The sequence below is a fragment of the Astatotilapia calliptera genome, chromosome 20, assembly GCF_900246225.1.
Source record: "Astatotilapia calliptera chromosome 20, fAstCal1.2, whole genome shotgun sequence".
NCBI lineage: Eukaryota > Metazoa > Chordata > Actinopteri > Cichliformes > Cichlidae > Astatotilapia > Astatotilapia calliptera.
Genome location: NC_039321.1, coordinates 18,390,697 through 18,411,654, shown reverse-complemented (window position 1 = coordinate 18,411,654; position 20,958 = coordinate 18,390,697). Strand labels below are relative to the sequence as shown.

Below are 20,958 nucleotides of genomic sequence, written 5' to 3'. Positions count from 1 at the left end.
GGGCTAGCAGACGGACACACAAACAGTCCTGTGTCACAACTACAATAAACACAGCAAATTAATTATCTGCTTTTATCCATACAGGAATATGGAGTGTACGGGGATGGAAATTGAAGATAAAATGCCAAAAACTACAGTTCCAAAAAATGAGCACTTGATTCTGGCTCCAAAAATCGTGACTTTAGCAAACAAAATCATACACTAACAGCCTCATACAAAAAAGAAAAAATTGTTCTGGTCTTTAGCTCATTTCCCTCCTTCATAACAACTGTAACCGTTTGGATTTTGTTAAGACTGTTAAGTTCTATTATCGTATTACTTAGCAGTCACTAACTAGCAGGTATCTGTGTTTGTCCTTTGCACATATATACTTTATTGATGCAGGTTGTCTTCCATAAATTGTTCATGAGGAGTCTGAGTCTGCAGAGGGTCCCAGTGCTGTGGAATACATCATGTCTCCTATACAAAGGATGCCATGTCCCAGTGGGCCCCGGGATTACAGGCCTGTGGCACTGACTTCCCACGTCATGAAGACCCTGGAAAGACTTGTCCTTGACCAGCTCTTTCCTATTGTCAGGCCACATCAGTTCGCTTTACCAGCCCTGATGCCATCATCAACCTGCTCAATCGTGTCTACACACATCTAGACCAGCAGGCGAGCACTGTGAGGGTCATGTTTTTCAACTTTTCCAGTGAATTCAATACCATCAGGCCGACCCTCCTGAGTGAGAAGCTGACAGCGATGCAGGCGGATGCCTCTCTTGTGTCCTGAATTGTTGATGCATCAGTGAGGGTGATGAGACAGAGTACCGGGCTATGGTTGACTCCTTTGTCCCGTGGTGCAAGCACAATCATCTGCAGCTCAACATGACAAAGACCAAAGAATTGATTATAGAGTAGGAGGACCAGGAAACATCTGACACCGTTTCAATCCAGGGGGTCAATGTGGACACTGTGGATGACCTATAAATACCTCAAAGTATACATAGATAATAAACTAGACTGGGTTAAAAACATCACTCTACAGGAAGGGCCAGAGTCGTCTCTATTTTCTGAGCCGGTCTTTCAACATCTTCTGGACAATGCTCAGGATTTTCTATGAGTCTGTTGTGGCCAATGCCAAACTCTACACTGTTTCATGCTGGGGCAGCAGGTTGAGGGTTGCAGATGCCAACAGACTCAAAAAACTGATCTGCAAGGCTAGTAATGTTGTGGGAATCGAGCTGGACTCCCTTAAGGTGGTATCGGAGAGGCAGATGTTGTCCATGATAAGCTGGACAAGCTGGACAATACCTCCCACCCACTCCACAACATGCTGGCCAGTCACAGGAGCACCTAAACGCTGCACTGAATGACACAGGAAATCATTCCTGCCTGTAGAATGCACAGTCCACATTGCAATAGTTAAAATGAAAATAATAAGTAACAAAGTTTTACACTTGAGAGTAAAATGTCAATCATATATATTTCATCTCTGTAATACTCTGGATATTTATAACTGAGCCATTTGTATAACAACTTTCTTTGTGGTGGGTCATGTGCAATAAACCTCCCAACTATTTGCACTGTCTTGCCCAATTCTGCTCATTGTGCTAACTGTTGAACACCAACATAACACTAAGAAGGGCAATGAGAGCAATGAAAATAATAAGGTCATAAAAATGTGAAAAGTATCCACCCTACTTGTGCTTTTTCGAAAATGCATATGAAGTGTTCAAGAGAAAGCAGGTCAATGACTGATTACAAGATACAGCACTGTGCAAAAGTTTCAACTCTCCCCTAATTTCTTTATATTTTGCTAGGAAAACAGGAAATAGGTGCAGTGATTTTGTGAAACGTGCGAATGTAAAGGGAAATACAATATATAAGGCATAAACAGAGTATGAGATATTCAAATGAGCTTGAAAGTCAGCCTGAACTCTCTTAGACAAGCATTTTTAAATTTCTTTCAGTAGTCTTGAGGAAAGTTCTTCAGGCTTGAAAGACATTCAAAGCTCTTCTTTGGATGTTGGGCACCTTTTGTTCCCTTCTCTGTCAAGATGATCCGACACTCCTTCAGTAGTGGTGACTTCTGGGCTCTGGGGAAGCCATTCTGCGTACTTTTTTTCTTAAATTCAGGTATACTTCTACTGCACTGGAAGTGTGTTTGATATTACTGTCATGCTAAAAAATGAAGCAGTTGCCAGTCAGTTGCTTTCCCCTCCATTAGACCTGTTGTCACTGAGTTTCAGTCCAGTTCTTGTGTATTTTAAAATAACCTCAGGCTTTTCTCCTTGACAGCCACTCTTCCACTGAAACCATTTCTGTTGAGACTTTTGCGAACCATACACGGTCCAAGTGAAGGAGCAATGCACCTCTCAGGTCCCGTGTTGTGTCTTTCCTGGATTTCTTTCCTATTTTTCAAGGACATAACTTTCAGATGCTGTTCATCAGCCGTGGATAGGTTTTAGGCTTTTGTCCACTACTTGTCTAGTTTCCTCAATGTTTTTAAGGACACACTGCACAATATGATGAGATATACCAAGTCTTTTGGGATAAAAAAAGAAAAAATCATACCTCCATCCATCCATCCATTTTCATCCGCTTTGTCCGAGGCCGGGTCGCGGGGGCAGCAGCCTAAGCAAAGAGGCCCAGACCTCCCTCTCCCCAGCCACCTCCTCCAGCTTATCCGGGGGAATACCAAGGCGTTCCCAGGCCAGCCGAGAGATATAATCTCTCCAGCGTGTCCTGGGTCTGCCCCGGGGCCTCCTCCCGGTGGGACATGCCTGGAACACCTCACCCAGGAGGCGCCCAGGGGGCATCCTTGTCAGATGCCCGAACCACCTCAGCTGGCTCCTTTCGATGTGGAGCAGCAGCTGCTCTACTCTGAGCCCCTCCCGGATGGCCGAACTTCTCACCCTATCTCTAAGGGAGAGGCCAGCCACCCTTCGGAGGAAGCTCATTTCTGCCGCTTGTATCCGCGATCTCGTTCTTTCGGTCACTACCCACAGCTCGTGGCCATAGGTGAGGGTAGGGACGTAGATCGACCGGTAAATTGAGAGCTTCGCTTTTACACTCAGCTCCCTCTTCACCACGACGGACCGGTGCAGCGTCCGCATTACTGCAGCTGCAGCCCCAATCCGTCTGTCGATCTCCGGCTCCCTTCTCCCATCACTCGCGAACAAGACCCCGAGATACTTGAACTCCTCCACTTGGGGCAGGAACTCATCCCCCGACCCGGAGTGGGCACTCCACCCTTTTCCGGCTGAGAACCATGGCCTCAGATTTGGAGGTGCTGATCCTCATTCCCGCTGCTTCACACTCGGCTGCGAACCGCTCCAGTGCGAGCTGGAGGGCCTCACCCGATGAAGCCAACAGAACCACATCATCTGCAAAAATCAGAGATGAGATTCTGAGGCCACCAAAGCGAAAGCCCTCCGTCACTTGGCTGCGCCTAGAAATCCTGTCCATAAAAATTATGAACAGAACCGGAGACAAAGGGCAGCCCTGGCGGAGCCCATCACCCACCGGGAACGAGTCCGACTTATTGCCAGCAATGCGAACCAAGCTCTTGCAACGGTTGTATAGGGATCGAATGGCCCGTAGCAATGGGCCAGACACCCCATATTCCCGCAACACCTCCCACAGGACACCCCGAGGGACACGGTCGAATGCCTTCTCCAAGTCCACAAAACACATGTAGACTGGTTGGGCAAACTCCCATGCACCCTCAAGTATCCTGGAGAGGATAAAGAGCTGGTCCAGTGTTCCGCGACCAGGACGAAAACCACATTGTTCCTCCTGTATCCGAGGTTCGACTAACGGACGAACTCTCCTCTCCAGCACCCTGGCATAGACTTTCCCAGGGAGGCTGAGGAGTGTGATCCCCCTGTAGTTGGAACACACCCTCCGGTCCCCTTTCTTGAAGATGGGGACCACCACCCCGGTCTGCCAGTCCACAGGTACTGCCCCTGATCTCCACGCAACATTGCAGAGGCGTGTCAACCAGGACAGCCCTACAACGTCCAGAGCCTTCAGGAACTCGGGGCGGACCTCATCAACACCAGGGGCTCTGCCACCAAGGAGTTGTTTAACTGCCTCAGTGACCTCGCCCCCGGAAATTGGCGAGGTCACCCCTCCTTGAATCGCTACCTTATCGTGGTGGAGGGGTTTGTGTGTCACAGGGATCCCAGGGGCTATGTTGTCTGGGGGCTTTTGCCCCCTGGTAGGGTCTCCCATGGCAAATTGGCCCTGGGTGAGGGACCAGACAAAGAGCGGTTCATAAGACCCTTATGAAAAGGACATCGAGGGAACAGTTTACCCTGCCCGGGATAGGGTTACCGGGGCCCCGCCCTGGAGCCAGGCCCGGGGAGGGTGCCCGAGGGCGAGCGTCTGGTGGCCGGGCCTTAGTCCATGGGGCCTGGCCGGGCACAGCCCGAAGAGGAGACATGGGCCCATCCTCCCGCAGGCCCACCACCCGGAGGAGGCGCCATAGGGGTCGGGTGCATTGTGTGCCGGGTGGCGGCCAGGAGCGGAGGCCCTGGCGGACTGACCCCCGGCTGCCAAGACTGGCAATAGGGACAAAATCATACCTGTCAAACTTATCTTTAACATTTTTTGTAGATCCATCTAAAAATGGATGAAATGGGAATAAATTATGTCCTTTTACGACTATCAGCATGGAATTTGTTCCATGTTTAAAGATACAAACTAATTAAAGATAAAATTTTAATTTGTTTTTTTTTTGCCAAGTCAACACATACAGTAACAACATCCCTTGACTTTTATGCTTGAATGATTTGTAAGTCTGTGTTGACTTAACACACAGACTGAAAATTAGTGAAAAAAAAACGGTCCAAAGAAAAACACCTTCAAAAAGCTTCAACTGTTGAAGACCGCTGTAAAAAGTAAGAAACTCTTCTAAATGCATAGAAGCAATGAGGGGTGACTCAGTCATTTTGCACAGTAATGCAGAGTTGCTCTCTTGTACCAAGTCAGGACACCTACAGAGCTTTGTGTCATCGCTTTAATGATCAAGCTTTGAGTGTTGAAGTGATTTAAAACAATAGTAATTACACCCAAACTTTCAGTAAGTGGCATTACTTCGGGCCCTACATCCACCCAAAAAAAAAATCCCCTTTGAACGCTGCCTTTAAAGAAGGTGTGTTGAAACAAAGCAGACATCTTTTTAGTGATGGCAGGAATCAATATAATTCTTCTCAATTTCCCAGCTCCTACACAGCGAGTCTGTTGTACAGCAATGAGATATCACTTTAATTTAAAAGAAAGGAAGCAAGGAGGACAGTGCAGGCTCTGATGTTTTCTCTTGGCGTCAACTGTGTCTTGGGAGCTAATAAAAATGAGACTGCTGTGCAGGAGCAGCTTCAACACGAGAACCCACCATCACCACCACCCCCAGCACTCACACTCTCTCACACACACAGCATTGTATGCTTCTTTATTGGCTTAATAATGGAGCACTAAGAGCATGGAGGAAATAGTTTTTATTCTGCGAGTGCCTGAGCCAAAAATCAAACGAGAACACGTTGGCTTTAGCTTCTCTGGAGGACTTGGTGGAGCAAAACAGCACAGTGATATAATTAACAGCTACTTCCTGAGAGACAGGTGTGTGTATGTGTGTGTCGTTGTGGATATTATAACTGAAGAGCCTGTGTACAGATGAGAGTGGACATGCACACTCACCCTGCCATCCTGTCTGCTTGTAAAGTTGAGAGAACAAAAACATAATTTGAACCATAATTCCTCGTGCTCTATTAAGGGCTATGAAGGGCACTATTGACATGCACTCATCTTTGTGGCACTGTGTGGGCATGCCCAAAACCTAACCCCGTACATCTGAAGGACAGCACAAACATTGTAGTGAGAAAAAAAACACACTAAGAAGAAACTCTTGCTATCTTCCACCCGACTGCTTGCAGGAAAGCTGAAGGTAACAAATCAAACAAGGAAGTCGGAGCCCCAAAACATTTAAATGGAAGGCAGGCACAGCCTCACAATGGTTTTCGCCTTATCTTCCCTCAAACACCTGCCATGTCGGCTGCTACTTATCCTCTGATTACAGCTGTCGCCATTTTGCTGTAATTCACCAAAAAATTATTCCTGAAATAAATAAATATTATAACTCACAGAGAGAGCGGGGAGCAGAGAAAGCATGTAGTGAAATATTCAAGTAAAATATTCTCTGGGAACATGGTGTTCTGAGATTGGAATAAATAAGTAGACAAGGAGCAGAGGGAGAAAAAAGGGAAAAGTCAAAAGGAGGTTTGATGTGATGTCTAGTCTGGAGTCTGGGCTGTTGCACTGTTGATCTCTGCTCTACACACAACTCTCAAACAAGGTCATGATAACAATGAATGACAACTTTTCTGCAATTGCATTATTCTGCACATTCCCGTGTTATCTGCAGTGACCCTGGGTTCAGAAAGCAGATTCTAAGATACATGTGAAAAATAAAAAATACCTTTATGAGCAAAGAGGAAAGAGAAGTATTTTCTCTGTCGGTGCAGGTGCAAACAGTCACAGCTACAACTCATTCACTTTGGTCCAGATCGGATTGAATAGTTTGAGTGCAGTCATAAACTTTCAACCACACAGAGTGAATCGTTGACAATCTTAGAGATGAGATTTCTGCATTGGAGCACAGTGGACTTATCTTCCCATAGCTGACCCGCTGTGCTTTAATAGTGATTTGCAAATCTCATAAACCTCTATTTTATTCACAACAGAACATAGAAAATATATTAAACGTTTAAACTTAGACATTTTACTTTTTCATGAAATATAATAGCTCATTTTGAATTTGATAGCAGCACTGTATCTAAAACAAGCTGGGATGGGAGCAACAAAAGGCTGGAAAAGTAAGTGGTACTACAGAGAAACAGCTGGAGGAACATTTTGTAACTAATTAGGTTCATTGACAACAGCTCAGCAACATGATCGGAAATAAAAAGAGCTCCTAGAGAGGCAGGTTTCATAAAAGTAAAGTAAAACGAGATTCACCAGTCTCCAAACAAATTGTCTTCAAATTTTAAAACCATTCCAGAATAATGTTAAAAACGTTAATAGCTCATCCTTTGCAGCGCATGTTATCATCAAAAGATTTCTTGAATTTGGAGATTTTCAAATTGAAAGTCAATATTAGATACAATGTTACATCTTCTCTGGGCAACTCAGTAAAAGAAGAGGGGCTACACAGTAGTAAAAATGGACCTGTCTCAACTTTTTTGAGATATGTTGCTGCCATCAAACTCAAAATGAACTACTATGTTTCTTAGAATAGTTCATGTTTTCTATATTCTATTATGAATAAGCATGGGCTGCTTGAAAAATAGCTGTATTCTGTTTTTACACATGACATTTACACATGATCAAATAAGAAGAACTTGTGGTGGTCATGCCCTGCGTCAGATTGGTGACCTGTCCAGGGTCCTGCTCCCCAAATTTACTAACCACCAATTCTAATCTAGTTAAATATATAATAATTATTAGTTAGGGTATTATTTTCTTCTGATAGTTAATAAATCCTTCAGTGGTTAAAATTCACACATTTAAATCAGTCTTAAAGCACATTGTTTTTGTTTTTTTTGTCCCATCCCACTTGTTGATATTGTCTATTAGAAGACCCTTGTATTCTCACAGCTTTTGAGTTTGATCACGATTAGAGAATCACAGACTTTTCCTTAAAGGTGTCTGCCAGCTTTGGTGTGAACTTCCCTGTCAGTGGTAACCAGCTATTTCCAATCATAACCGCAGGCCGTTGCTGTCCACCAGCCCTCATGTTTTGACATGGTGATGAGGGGACCCTTGGTGAGGACCATATTTTTTAGCTAATACCAGTGAAAGCAGTACATGATATAATTAGCATAGCAAGTTTTGTCAGCTTTATTGTTCTACAGCTCCCTGAGTTTATAAAAACAACAACAAAAAAAGTTTAATATGGTTTACTGCCAGTGGAAAAAAATATATAATTTGATCCTAGTAAAATAAGGCTAGCTTCTTTGTTTTTAGCTTGTTTCTGTGGTTACCATGCTCATAAGGTGATCTGTGTCAACAGATTGATAGGAAGACAAACCATTGTCACAGTTGCATGGCAGCACTAAATAGTGCTTTGTTTATTCATGAGAGAAACAGGCAAAGAAATTGTCCAGTAAATATGCAATTCCCAGTTAATTTCAGGTACGTGTTCCACAAATGTGTTCTTAAGTTTACCAACATCATTCACAAGTTAGGTGGAATTTTCACGTGGTTTAGCCGTCTATCATGAGTGGTTTTCTAAAGCGTCAGCAGACAGAATAAATGACACAAACATGATTAAATATAAGGGCGCACCATTTCAGCTCACGCATTATACAAGAACTTTGTTAGCATGCACAGCAAAGCTACAATTTCTGCACAGTTGCTAAAAGTGAATGTGTAGTCAGTCCTTCCCAATTCAAAGGAAGACACAGCTCAAGTTTTGTTTTTCATAAAGTGGGAGAGGCTTCCCTGCTTCACACTGTGCATCGTATTCTTCCCACTGGTGTAGTACACTCCAGGATCGAGGCCAGTTTGTACCAATGAGTGTCACAAATTTTTTCATGGAATACATGATCTTCATGTAAATCCTTTCATTGTTTGTCACAGGGCATATTGGACATGTAGGTAAAGAAAACCCTTCTTGGAATTAAATAATACATAAAATAAATGGATGGTTTGCATTATAACAGTATTTGGTGTCGTAAGCGCTTCAGACAGCAGATGAGTGAATTCAGGTAATCAATGATGAAAACTACATGCAGATAAGGACAAGTTAAACCGTTTACCTTTTATACCAGTGAGTTTAGTGCATCTATAACTCGGTTTTATCACTATTAAAGGCTGAAATATGATAGTGCTGATATTTGATGATGGTGATGGCTTCCATGTGAAAGATGTGAAAGACTGATAATGAAATACAGTGCAAAGTGACTGTGAAAGTAACACAAATTAAATCAGGCATTTCATTTTTAATATTCTGACTCCCGTCAGCTCGGCAGCAGATTACAATGTTTAAGTTTCCCCCCTTTTGCCCATCTGTCAGTCGCTATTGCTTTATTCTCTTTCTTCCTGTTATCCACCTGCCTGCCACTCTTTTTTTCCCTTTCATTTAGACACCACCACACACCCACACACACAGCAGCCACAACTGCTTCAGTAGCAGGTAACACGTACTGCTCACACTCCAAAGTTCTCTGTAATGCCAACCAGATAGCAATGCTGCCCTCTGCTGACCATATAAATGAAGCTATTACTATATAAACATCTGGAGGAGATAACCACTTTTAGGACCTTAAGAAAGGGCTTTATAGTCAAAGTAAAATGGCAATAAATAGGATATGTGTTAAATCGTCCGTCCTTGTTTATGGACTTGATGAGTAAATCTACCAGTAGTGCCTTTGAAACTTAATTGGACAAATGTGTGGCTGACAAAACCAGCAAGCAAAAAAGAAAAAGAAAGGGAAAAAAAAGAAAGAAACAGTGTAGCTGACTGGTTGCACTGCATCTTCATAATTGCACACCAGGCAACTTCACCGACGGCTTCTTCAGGGCCTGTGCTGGATTTGCACATGCTGGTTCCCTCAGCCTAGGGCTAAATGCCATTTCAAGGTAGACCGCTCATCAAGATGATTGACAACTGTTGGAGCAGGAACTTGAGGGGTTTAACATGAGGGGGAGAAGTGTATTGCACTGGGCCCCCTCAAGGCAAAGAGATGCATATCTTAGCTTCTGTCTCAGTTTTCTTTGGGGTCAGGCACATTGATTGCAGTGGCTGTTTGTGTTTTGGAGAGTTGGAAAATATCAGTTTGTTAGCTTGACACAAACACAGCTGTCGTGGCTTGTGGGGGAGGGTGCAAGCGAAATACTGCTATTTATGATCACATTAACAGTCATAATGATTTTCTGTATGCATCTAATCTGTAGCTAGCCACCAGATAGCACACCAGAAACGTGCATTATATGCCTGCTAGCCCAGCTTCAATAACCCAACAATCATTGGCGCTGTTTACTTTTATGCCCGAAGTGATGGCCACACCCTACGTTCTAGTTTTTTAGAAATCTCTCAGTCATGACATGGTACATAGCTTCAGATGGAATCTAACAAACTAACGCGCTGCTAACTCCTAAGTCCATTAAACCTTGTTATTCCTCTTTTCATGGATGCCTGGATATTACATTTTATTTTAACAGCTGGGAAAACAGCCACGATGAAAATTTTATTGAAGATTAAAGAATTTAGGCTGTTTGGAACTCTCAGTTATGCCACAGTGTTTGGGAACCAAAGATGAGTTTGGACCCAGAAATGGCTAATGATGTCAGACGTAAGAGTCAAGCTTCCTGACATTTCCCTAATGGCTTATGATTGACAACAAGCATCATTGTGAAAACCGAAGCAGACACAACAAAGCTAAAGTCTTTCAAAAAAAGAATTATTCCAATTTCATCCACAGAATGACACATTTGCTGCCGGCTACGAAAACACATTGGGACTCTACTCCTAGTTTCAGGTTTCCAGGTGAAACTTCTTATGACTCCTCCATACAGTCTGTCTGCCAGGCATCACTTTTGCTAATTCCAGCTACTGAAGTGGACCCCCTGAACATGTTTATGCTGTTGGTGCCATCTGGAGCAAGTCAGACAATCACTGAATAGAGATAGACAATCCAATCACTATATCCTAAGGTAGTGAGCTAGAGAAAGTGGGCCAGAAGGGAGGTCAGAAGCCCTCCTTCTTTCGTCTTGTCTGTAATTACAAAAGCTAAAAATTAGTTTTGCTGCACGTGTATTAAGACAAAATGATATGCATAATTAAAAGCAATAACAAGTGAATTTCACACAAGCTGGTCCTGCGAAAATAGCCCCTGCATGCAAAGATAGCAGAATGGGAAAAATGGAGCAGGAGGTGGTGGGGACACACGCACACACAGACACAACAGTGAGAATGGCAGCTGATCATCTCCAGCAGCCATGTTGGAGCAGGAACAAGATGCAGCCAGATGCTATGGACATTGGTGAACAGGCATATGGAGAAGAGAGATGCAGGGATTTGTCAAATTGCACAGTGCTCTTGTCAGGATTGGCAAAAAGGAAAGGAACTGCAAGCTGGTTGCTTTAAAATAAGAAGCAGAGTTTCTTGTTCTGATTAACAGTGATTGTCATCACCAAGGATATACAGTATATAGTAATTTCTTCAAAACAAAAAAAAAAGAAAAGAAATCATCAGTCGAGCTGAACACTATAAGCTTCTTTATCCCCTTTTGTTTGGCTGTGCCTTATTGTTACTAATAAGCCTCACTGATGCTTCACAGCAGAGCAGGCATCCTGCTATTGGAGAGACCTGTGGAGACAGATGGGAGATTTACAAATGCTGGAAGACCAGGGAGCGACGCTTGGCAATGGCACACCTCTGAGAGATTTCCTTTTTACTGCAGCCTTCTTGTCTTCATCAAGGTTTGGTGCTATGGTGTCACTTTTCTGCTGCCAAAGTGAGCTGCAACTTAGCCGGGAAAGACGATGTCAAGACATCTGCTGTGACTGCGCAGGCGGTAATTTTCATCGTTGCAACCGACCTTGTAGATTTTGCAAAAAAGCATTCATATATACACATACAGTCATAGCTTTCAACTTACCAAACGGTTTGGGAAATTGAAATGGAAACTGATGAATATTTATCTCCTTCCTCCGTCATTTTCCCATTCAGTCTCAGAAATGAGGCAGTCACATCAGGTTTGTGTTGAGCAGGAAAAGGGGAGTGAGCGTGTTTTTCACAGAGTGCAAGGCAGTAATTCTGCAACTGAATAGATTCCTAATCACACATTACTAATCTGGCCTCGCTCTCGTGTACCCGCAAACAGCTCCTCACTCTCACCCGGCTCCCTCTTTTGTTTGCTTACCCGTCCGGGGGCCTCGTGGATAATAACGCGGACCATTGCTCCGGTCACAATGAGGAAACAGATCCCCACTCCAAATCTCATAACCTGACGCTGGCAACTCACTATTGATTTCTTTCATAAACCGTGCTCCGTGTCTCTCCTGCCTTCTCCCACTCTTTCTCTCAGCGCCTCGACCCGCTCTGCTCTCGTCACCCACAAACTGCACACCACCCCACCCACACCCTAAAAGAGTAATTACTCACTCTTTTATTTTCTCCTGCATGGTTCCATATCAGACTACTCATCTCTGACAGCGGTGCAGCTCAAATTAAATTCCCCCATCTGATAATGAAAGTCATTAGGTCCCGCTGGAGCCTTATGGAAGGCCAAACAAAGCCTGGTGGAGGCCTGTGTAATAACCCCGGGAAGGGACAACACAGCTGAACAGAGAAAAAGAAAGGCATACAGGGGCTTACTGGCTGCACAGCTGATGCCTTTTTACTGATTATTCATAGGCAGCAAACTGCTGAAGGACAAAGAAGTCTCCATAATACAAATATCCACTGTGTGTGTAAGAAAATAAATATTCTGATTTTCGTGAACTTTTTAAACAGCATTTATGGGTAGCAATACTGTACATTTCCAGTGATTATACTGCACCTGACAGCATGATCGATAGCCATGCCAGCGTTCGAGCTAATTTGAATGAGCTTTTTAAATTAGGTGGCATTTAAAATTTCCACCATGGGAGTGAACTGAACCGTTTTTCCTACTCTATTACAAACACATGCAGGTGCAGTAACCTGTGTCACTCATCTGAGCTCTAGTGAGAGGCTTGTATGTTAATTTGCTACAGCCCTTATCCTAAAGGACGCTAAATGTGTTTTCTTTTTTTGTTGTTGCATATGAAAAATGAAGCAGATGTATCAGCCCCTCCAGGAATTCATGATCTTTGGATCGCAAGAATTACTACAAATTCAAGCAAACATGTATTTGTAGGCACCGTTTTTTTTTTCATATGTCAACCAAATAAAATAGGTAAATAAATGAATAAATGTGCAAAAAAAAAACAAAAAACACAATGACTTTAACTTTGTTTCCTTTTTCATATGGATGACATCTTCATATACAACAGCACAAATGAATCAAAACCCACCTCTGGCGCTGGTGCCCTACCCTCAATTTTAAATGCATATAGACACTGAGGGTTTTCGGGAGGAGCCGTGCTGCCCTCTGGCAGGAAGCACCATGCCCTCCTGTGTTTTAAATGTACTTTAGAACAACACGCAGCAACATTACATATGAGTGGGCGGAGGGAGGTTTGGGGTCTTCACTCACCCCCGTTCTGTTAACCATCGGGGCTGGGGGTCTGTGAGGAGGTGCTGGCTGTCACAGTGGGGTCTGGGATGTGGGGCCTCCCTGCTACTGCAGATAAGGAGGCGGTCTGCTTTCCTCCACCCCAGAGAGAAGGGTTACATCTCCTGGGTCCAGGTACAGTTTGCCCCTCTGGGGGCGGGGGTACCCAGACCTGAGATCTATTTGTGTCTGTCTCCACGTCGGGTGAGGGCCGAGTATTTGTTTCTGTATATGGGAGTGGGAATGCACGTTTGTGTCTGCATGCGCCTGTTTGTCTGTGTCTATATGTCAGCTTGAGTCTTAGACTCCACCTCTCTGGGAACATCTCAGGCTCTCCAAGGTATGGAGGCCTATCTCCCCTCACCACACTTGCTGCCGGTGGCTGATGCTCTCAGACATTGGTGTGTTGGTGGTTCTTGGTGTCTGGGGCTGGGCACTCATGTATGTACCGACTCACTCCTGGTGGCCGATTGGCGGGGCCTGGCACCTGTGGCCCGGCTGGGCCCCTTCCGGGGGGTGGGGTGCCCTCAGGCCTCAGGCCTTCTGTCCTCTCTGGCACAGCTGGCTGCCGGCAGAGCCCACGGGCACGTCACTGCAACCCCCTCTGGCCTCTGCTCCGTGGTTGCTGGGTGACCTCTCGTTTGGGGGTCTCATCAGCTCTTCCCAGGAGGGTGGCACGGTTGCCCCCCTGGTGGTCCTCCTTGGGTCCTTGTATTCTGGGGCCTGGATCTCCTCCATACCGGTTTCATGCCCTGGGGGACGGGGCTATGGCTCCCCACACTCCCTAGCAGATCGTTACATGGAAAAACCTTTTGAATACAAGCGTGCTGATGCACACAGGTGTGCACACAGGTGTACACAGACACAAACTACACCTTTCTTGGCTGCTACCTCAAAGCACATTGTGCACTGTCGATCTTGCGTGCTGCACAATAACATGTAATATTTAGTAGCTACTCCTATCTACTGTTAGCTAGTTTATTGTGATGGTGTTGTATTTGTTATGTTGCTCTTTTTTGTTTGTTTTTCTCTTCTGTTTTTTCTTATCTCCATACAGGTGATCCAGGTGTTTTGTTTGTTTTTCTTTTTTTTTTCTCACCATCTCTTCTCCCCTCTATTTCTCTTTCCCTCCCTCTCTTTCTTTCATTCTTTCTCCCTGTCCTATCCCCCAGTCATGTCTGTCCTGTCTGTAACAACCAAAAATAAAATAAAATAAATACATAATTATAATAAAGGTCAATCAAATGGATCAATATGGCAAGGCCATGATGATCCAATTGGTAAAGTAAATCCGCTTGGCATCTTTCCTGGCCTTCAGACAACAATTCTGATGGCTAAAGATCCAAACGGGACAGGTAAAAAACAAACAAACAAATTAATCAAAACTGCTGTTACCTTGGATACACCAGCTTATTGAGAGATTAATTAGTGCAGAAGTCAAACCAGACACATCACAGTCAAAGAATTCTGAATTTAAAATACATGGGAGCATTCAGAAACAAAAAAGATGGTGGTTGTCCGGCTCCTGTCCCAACATCAACAGCAGAAATGGAAAAAGGAAACATTTCCAACCACACCATTTGGTCAGCAAACACGCACAACATAAATTTGTGCACATCTATGTATTATTTATTACCATAGTGTAGATGTCGGTGAGTGCATTTCTGCGTTTTCTTGTCCTCTACAGTGCAAGTTAATTAAACATTGACTGTTGATTAGAAAAATGAAAACCTTTTTCTGTTTACTTCTGAAGTCAGGGAAAAGCAAAGCATGTCATGCATTCAGGGATGGGAATTGATAAGAATTTAGCTGTTCAATCAGTATCACTTATGGACTGTTACTGGGTTCTCATTGGCTCCATCAGAGTCACCATCATTGCTAAGCAGCAATAAAGAAATGATTCATGCAAATTAATTGCATGCTGTGGATCAAATGTTTGTGCGCGTTTGTTGAGGTATTTACTCTCTTTGTTGTGGTCAGTTATGCCACATATCACACAGAACACTTTTCTTAAAAGTAATGCAATATGTTACTTATTTATCCCTGGGAAAAAGTAATTTGTTATACTACTCATTACATTACTTTCACGTTACTGTGTAAAATGAAACAGTATGTGTAATAATCACCATTTAACAATATAAACCTGAGGCTACAGCCCCACACACCAACACAAAACCCTAATGAGGACACACATCTCTAAGATCTCTCTCTTAGTAGAATACAAGGCTGACCGCACAAAGCAAAGATGAATCCAATGCAAAAAGGCGATCTCTACAGTGATTCTGCTTTAGAAACATGAACAGGTAGAAAGGGAGGCTGTAGCCTGGCTGCTCATCTGTTTGCTACCTTTGAAGTTAAGGGTCTGGCTGCTGGGGTCGGCACTCACTCAGCTTTCACTCTGGGTTCTTGGCTAGCTTAGCGTTAGCATGCTGTCTTGGCAGATGCTTGCAAACAGCAGCATAATGCAGTTGTTTCTGTCCTGGATGCAGTTTTCCACTTTACCATTTGTCTCGTCATTTTGTGCAATAAAAATTAATGTCCGTATCGATGGTCTAGACTGCGTCGCTACTTTCCTCCTCTGACACGCGAACTGAAGACGGCTCATTGTAGTGCGAGTGCAAGAACCGATAAGCGGGATCGACAGGCAGGCAGACTAAAAATTCCAAGGAATTGGAAGAACCTGTTCTCGATTCCCATCCCTACGTATGCAGTTTCCCATGTAGTGACTGCCTAGTATGGACTCTATTGCTGGAAAAAGCTGTGCCACTCATTCACAGTTACTCAACAGAATTGCAATGAAAAATCCCCCATGGCCCTAAAAAGCATTTTCACTATGGGATAACTGTTGATACCTTCAAATGCAAACATCCATGATCCAGGTTATGTAGCTGCAAAGTCTTCAGAACACCTTGAAGAGATCATTTTACAGCAGGTTACATTTAAAAACAAAAAGGCAGTTTCACAATAGTAAATGTATAGCATTTCCATACATTGCCAGTAGCTAGTGATGTTGCTTGTTTTCTAGCCTTTTAAGAATTTTAACATCTATATAAAAGGTCCCTTAAAATGAAAGATTGCTTTCTTTTTTGAAAGTAAAAGAGCTGTGACACACCAAACAACAGTATATCTAGATTTCAGACAATTACCAGATGCAGGATATATGTGTGTACTGTATGTTTCTGCTTGCTTCTCTTTTCATGTAGCAATTGTAAGCCTCAGCTAAAGAACTCAGACAAATGTTGGACTGGTTCTCTCCATGGCCAAATAAACAGGTCCAATGAATAAAAACAGCAGAAATGACTGCTTTTCGCATGTGTGTGTGTGGTTGCCGAGGTGGGGGGTCCCTCTATTACAGCACTCAAACCATCAGGTTCATTAGCCCAACAATTACGCATTCATGAATTTGCTGTTAAAATGGCATTTGCTGAGCCGAGCACGCCAGCTCCTGTCAACCTTAAGTGCTGGGTAAAATACTTTTAATTGGTCTCAGTCTTTCGCCTGGTCGATTGTGGGGGCTGGCTTTTCTGGGAGCGCAGTTGAAACATTGGGGGCTAAAAGCCTCCAAGATGGTGGGATGGCAGAGGCAGAGTGGAGGAAATGCTTTGGAGGGAAAGGTCACAGTAATCACCATAAAGGGCAGCATGTAAAATAATTAATGAGAGAGTAATTGGCTGCTAGTTGTTTATGTGCATCTGTGTGTGTATTTAATGGTAGCAGAGACAGCAAGAACATGGGCACCAACATAATAGAGGCAGACAGTATTTCTTTGTGTCTGTGTCTTTGTAGGTGTGTGTTTATGTATGTGTATGTGTATGTGCGTGCTATGTGGGTGCTGGTACTAATTGCGGCTGCATTCAGGTGTAGATTAATTTTGTAGGTGTTCTTCCAATGACATATTATCCACAGCTTTATTTTACAAGAGACCCTAATTCAAAAAAAAAAAAAAGAGAGAGAAAGAATGTCCCAACATGATCTTTTCTTCCAAACTGATCTCACTTTTGTCTGGTCGATAATGACAAAATGAGACCTGGATCTCCAGTTATGACCAAGCAGTTTTCTGTTGAAAAATCCACATTTTCTTAGCACAAAGGCTTCATGTCAGGTAAGAAGCAAGACCATGAGCATGGGTGACTCTGTGCACTACAAGGTCATAGTTCATGGTGACTGTCAGTGTGTAATGTGCCACTTTGCCTAGCAGAAAAAAATTCAGTACGAATGACCTAAGACATATTTGTCAGTGCAGGCCAGCAAATATCAGCTCAGAGCAGACTGAGCCTGGACTACTTGCTTGATCTGCCTTGCTGTAACTTTGTCTACTTCACAAAAAAGAAAATTCTGTTTAATTATTACTGTTTTGACATGCTAGAGGAGATCCAGCATGTATTACTGAGATACAGCTACAGGGTGATATAACTGGGCTTTCATGTAGCGATCTGAAAACAGCAGTTGCACTGAATATGGTCCAGAGAAGGCTGGCCCCTAAGGATGCCATAGTGGATGGCTCTGCATATTTGATTTACAGATTTTTACACCATATGCACTTTCTGACTCAATCACGGACAAACCCCCAAGGATCAAACGCTAGGTGACAGCGGGGAAGAAGAATCCCATTTTAAACAGGAACAGTCTTCAGGAAGAACCAAACGTTGCATTTGGAAGAAAGGTAGGAAATATAAGAGAAGCATACAGAATTTCTACTATGACCACCCACAAAAGTATTAGCAGACTAATTACTTCAAAATAGCTTACTAAAAAACTGTATCTGGATTTGGTCTATAACCAGTGTGTGGCTATTGGCCATTAGGTATCTTCTACGTCGACTTCAGTGTCAAGCTCTGGTACTTGACAGTTGTATTTACTGAAAGCTTGAGTTATAGTTCTGCATTACGTCTATGATGTAGCTGTATAAGCTGCATCATAGCCTGTAGCCTCATGTGCATCTTCCCAGAAGAGAAAGTACACATTGCAGTGATGCGAATCATCACTCTGATTGGTTTACTTCGTACTAATAGTTCATGCAAGGACCAAATATATTTATTAGCACAGTTGTTTTAGGCTCCAGTTGTACCTAGCTTGCCTAAATGCTTATAGCTATTATTATTATCAATAATAATAATATTCAATAGAACTATTTTGTCCATTTTGTAGTTATAATAGCACTTTATAATATTTCTATTGCATTTAATAAACCTAACAAGTATAAACACATATGCTGATTTCACCCAGTACAGTGTAGTGTTTATGGGGATTCAAAACAAGACTATAAATCAGGCTCCATTCTATTAACATGTCACAGGTAGATTTACATCTGTGTGATTTTACAGCACATTTAACTGCAGATATTGGAATATTTTATTATATCATGTTACAAGATACTGTAGAATCTTAGAACCTTCTTTAGTATTCAATCTCCCATTTATTGGTTTTGACCTTGATACATAAAAAGAAGGTATTGATCTATACACTGGTCAAAACTGCACGGAAAAAAGTCTGCATCGTCTGCCTTCTGAAACACAGTCAATCCATCCATTACAAATGAACAGAGGTGGCATCACGGGGGTCTTCTGCAGTCTCAGAGAGACACTTCATATCACAGCAGCGCTAACACATCATCATTTAGTCTGCCCTGACAAACAGCAGTAATGCAAGAGATTTGACCGCACCTCCACAGAAGCAGCATTATGAAATGGGAATCAGAGGCATGCTAATGGCCAGGGAGGTGGGGGAGGAGTGTTGGGTTGGGGGAGATCGAAGCCCATGTGGCATTTAGTCAATACCTAACAATGGAACACGCTGAAAACTAAATGCCATAGGAGCACAGGGCTGGAGTTAATTGTCGGATACTTCTCCCCTGCTAACTTTGAGGGCCTAATTATTTTAAGGCGTCTGGAAAGGGATAGTTTGCTGAATCAATGTTCAAGATGGAAATACACGGCCTGATGTTTTTCTCCCCCCCCCCCCCCTCCCCCCCCCAACCCCCCGTTAGTGATTTGATCGATTTTGAAAGTCAAAAAAGGCAGGCCTGCTTTATACTTAGACACTACAATGACTGCTTAAGTATTGTTTTCTGCTTTTATCTTTTTATCTGCTTTGTTGATGGATTTTCCAAATAATAACTCGCGCGTGTGAATGCGACCAACTGAGTGAACGAAGGGAACATCTGATTGTGGCCGACGTGGATGGGACCATTTTACACCGCCGTTGCTCGAGCGATTCACATCTGTTGTCACAATGGGTGGCACTTACTGATAATGTCTATAATCAGCCTATTTAATTCTTTCAACAGAGTGGCAGATATGAAACAGATGGCGAATCTGCGGGCGTACTCTAAACACAACACGTTCCATATTATTGAGATCAGCAGTTGGTGGAAGGCCACTGTATCTAAACACGTTATTGTATAGTGGCTGTGGAAGAATTGGAAGGCTAAGTGAAGCTCTGCACTTCGATAAATCATTCTTTATGGGTACACGGGACTAACCAACCATAGAAAGACCTTGAGTTGCATTCACCGGTAGAAAAGCAGAGCAAAATAGAGTGTCCGTGCACTTTAACCTTCCAAGAAGAAGAGGCTTTTTTGTTGGCTTTGTACTTTTTTTCCCCTTTGGCCACCATAAAGAATCCCTCCTCCCTACTGTGCTGCAGCAGAGAGTTTGATCAAACCCCTGCAGTGAATCATGTTTAGAGTCCCAAGCACACAGTAAACAGACGCACACACACACGCACTTCACTTCCTCGTACGTCTTCCTCAGGAAAAGCCGTCTTTGGCATGCATCTGAAATCTCCGTGCAGGTGCGGGACAAAAAGTAAAAACCGCAGTGGGAGCAACGCATGTCGTGTGATTACCATCATGCGGCGTTTTGCTGCTGTAAGCGGTTTGTCAAATAAAGTGCACGTTTGGGAGCTGACAGATGTGGAACAAGGCTTCTCCTCTGTTGCTCGTTGAGAGGTTATGGCTGCAATCAGAGCCTCTGATAGAAATTGAAATAAACTGGTCATTTAGGGCCTCTCTAGCTTACACACACACACACATACACACACAACTCGGAGCCATGTAATCATTCACTATCCACAAAGACTTAAGCTAAGACCAATGTTTCTAGTTTATTTTTTGCTGTAGCAGCTTGTATGGAGCATAATATACTGCATAGTGATATTTTTAATAGCGTTTTCATCTGTGTAAGTGCAGCACGGGGCTATTAAAAACATAATATCTGCATATCTAATCAGTGCAAACACCAGTTAGTGCACTGTACACCCTAATGATGCTGAAATTGCTGCTCCTTGCAGCCATCAGGTCGAAGGATATGATCTTTAGAGGAACAGGCAACCTGTCATTGAAAATGTCCTTTACGTTGACAAGCTGTCATTTACAATGCATCAGAGATAGCTTTGCAGAAGCAGTCCCATTCAGCTCGGAGCCCAGCACACATTCATGCTTGTAAGAAAGACAAAAAAAAAAAGCTTTTCTAATTAACATTCCCAGTGACCCGAAAATAAACATTTATTTTCCCATCTTCTGCACACGGTGAAAGATTTTCGACACTGTCCTTTGATAGCCTCCGATTTCCATTTTCGTGCGAGCTTTCCCTCCTCATGTCTCAACCCATAATTTATGCATCAAATTCATGCATAATTAATTTTGAATTTACCACTCTATAAGTATTAAAACACCAAAACAAATTCTGTGATAATGGAGGTTTTGAGGTCTCCC

General features: G+C 43.3%; 1 protein-coding gene across 1 annotated transcript in view; it reads left to right on the top strand.

Moving 5' to 3' along the window:
• The window catches only part of LOC113012986 (uncharacterized), a 40,653-nt gene extending 39,881 nt beyond the window's left edge, over positions 1 to 772 (top strand). The window contains exon 6 of the mRNA XM_026153479.1: positions 578 to 772. Within this exon, the coding sequence (XP_026009264.1) occupies positions 578 to 772 (195 nt within the window). The remainder of the gene's footprint in view (positions 1 to 577) is intronic.
• The last annotated feature ends 20,186 nt before the right edge of the window (positions 773 to 20,958 follow it).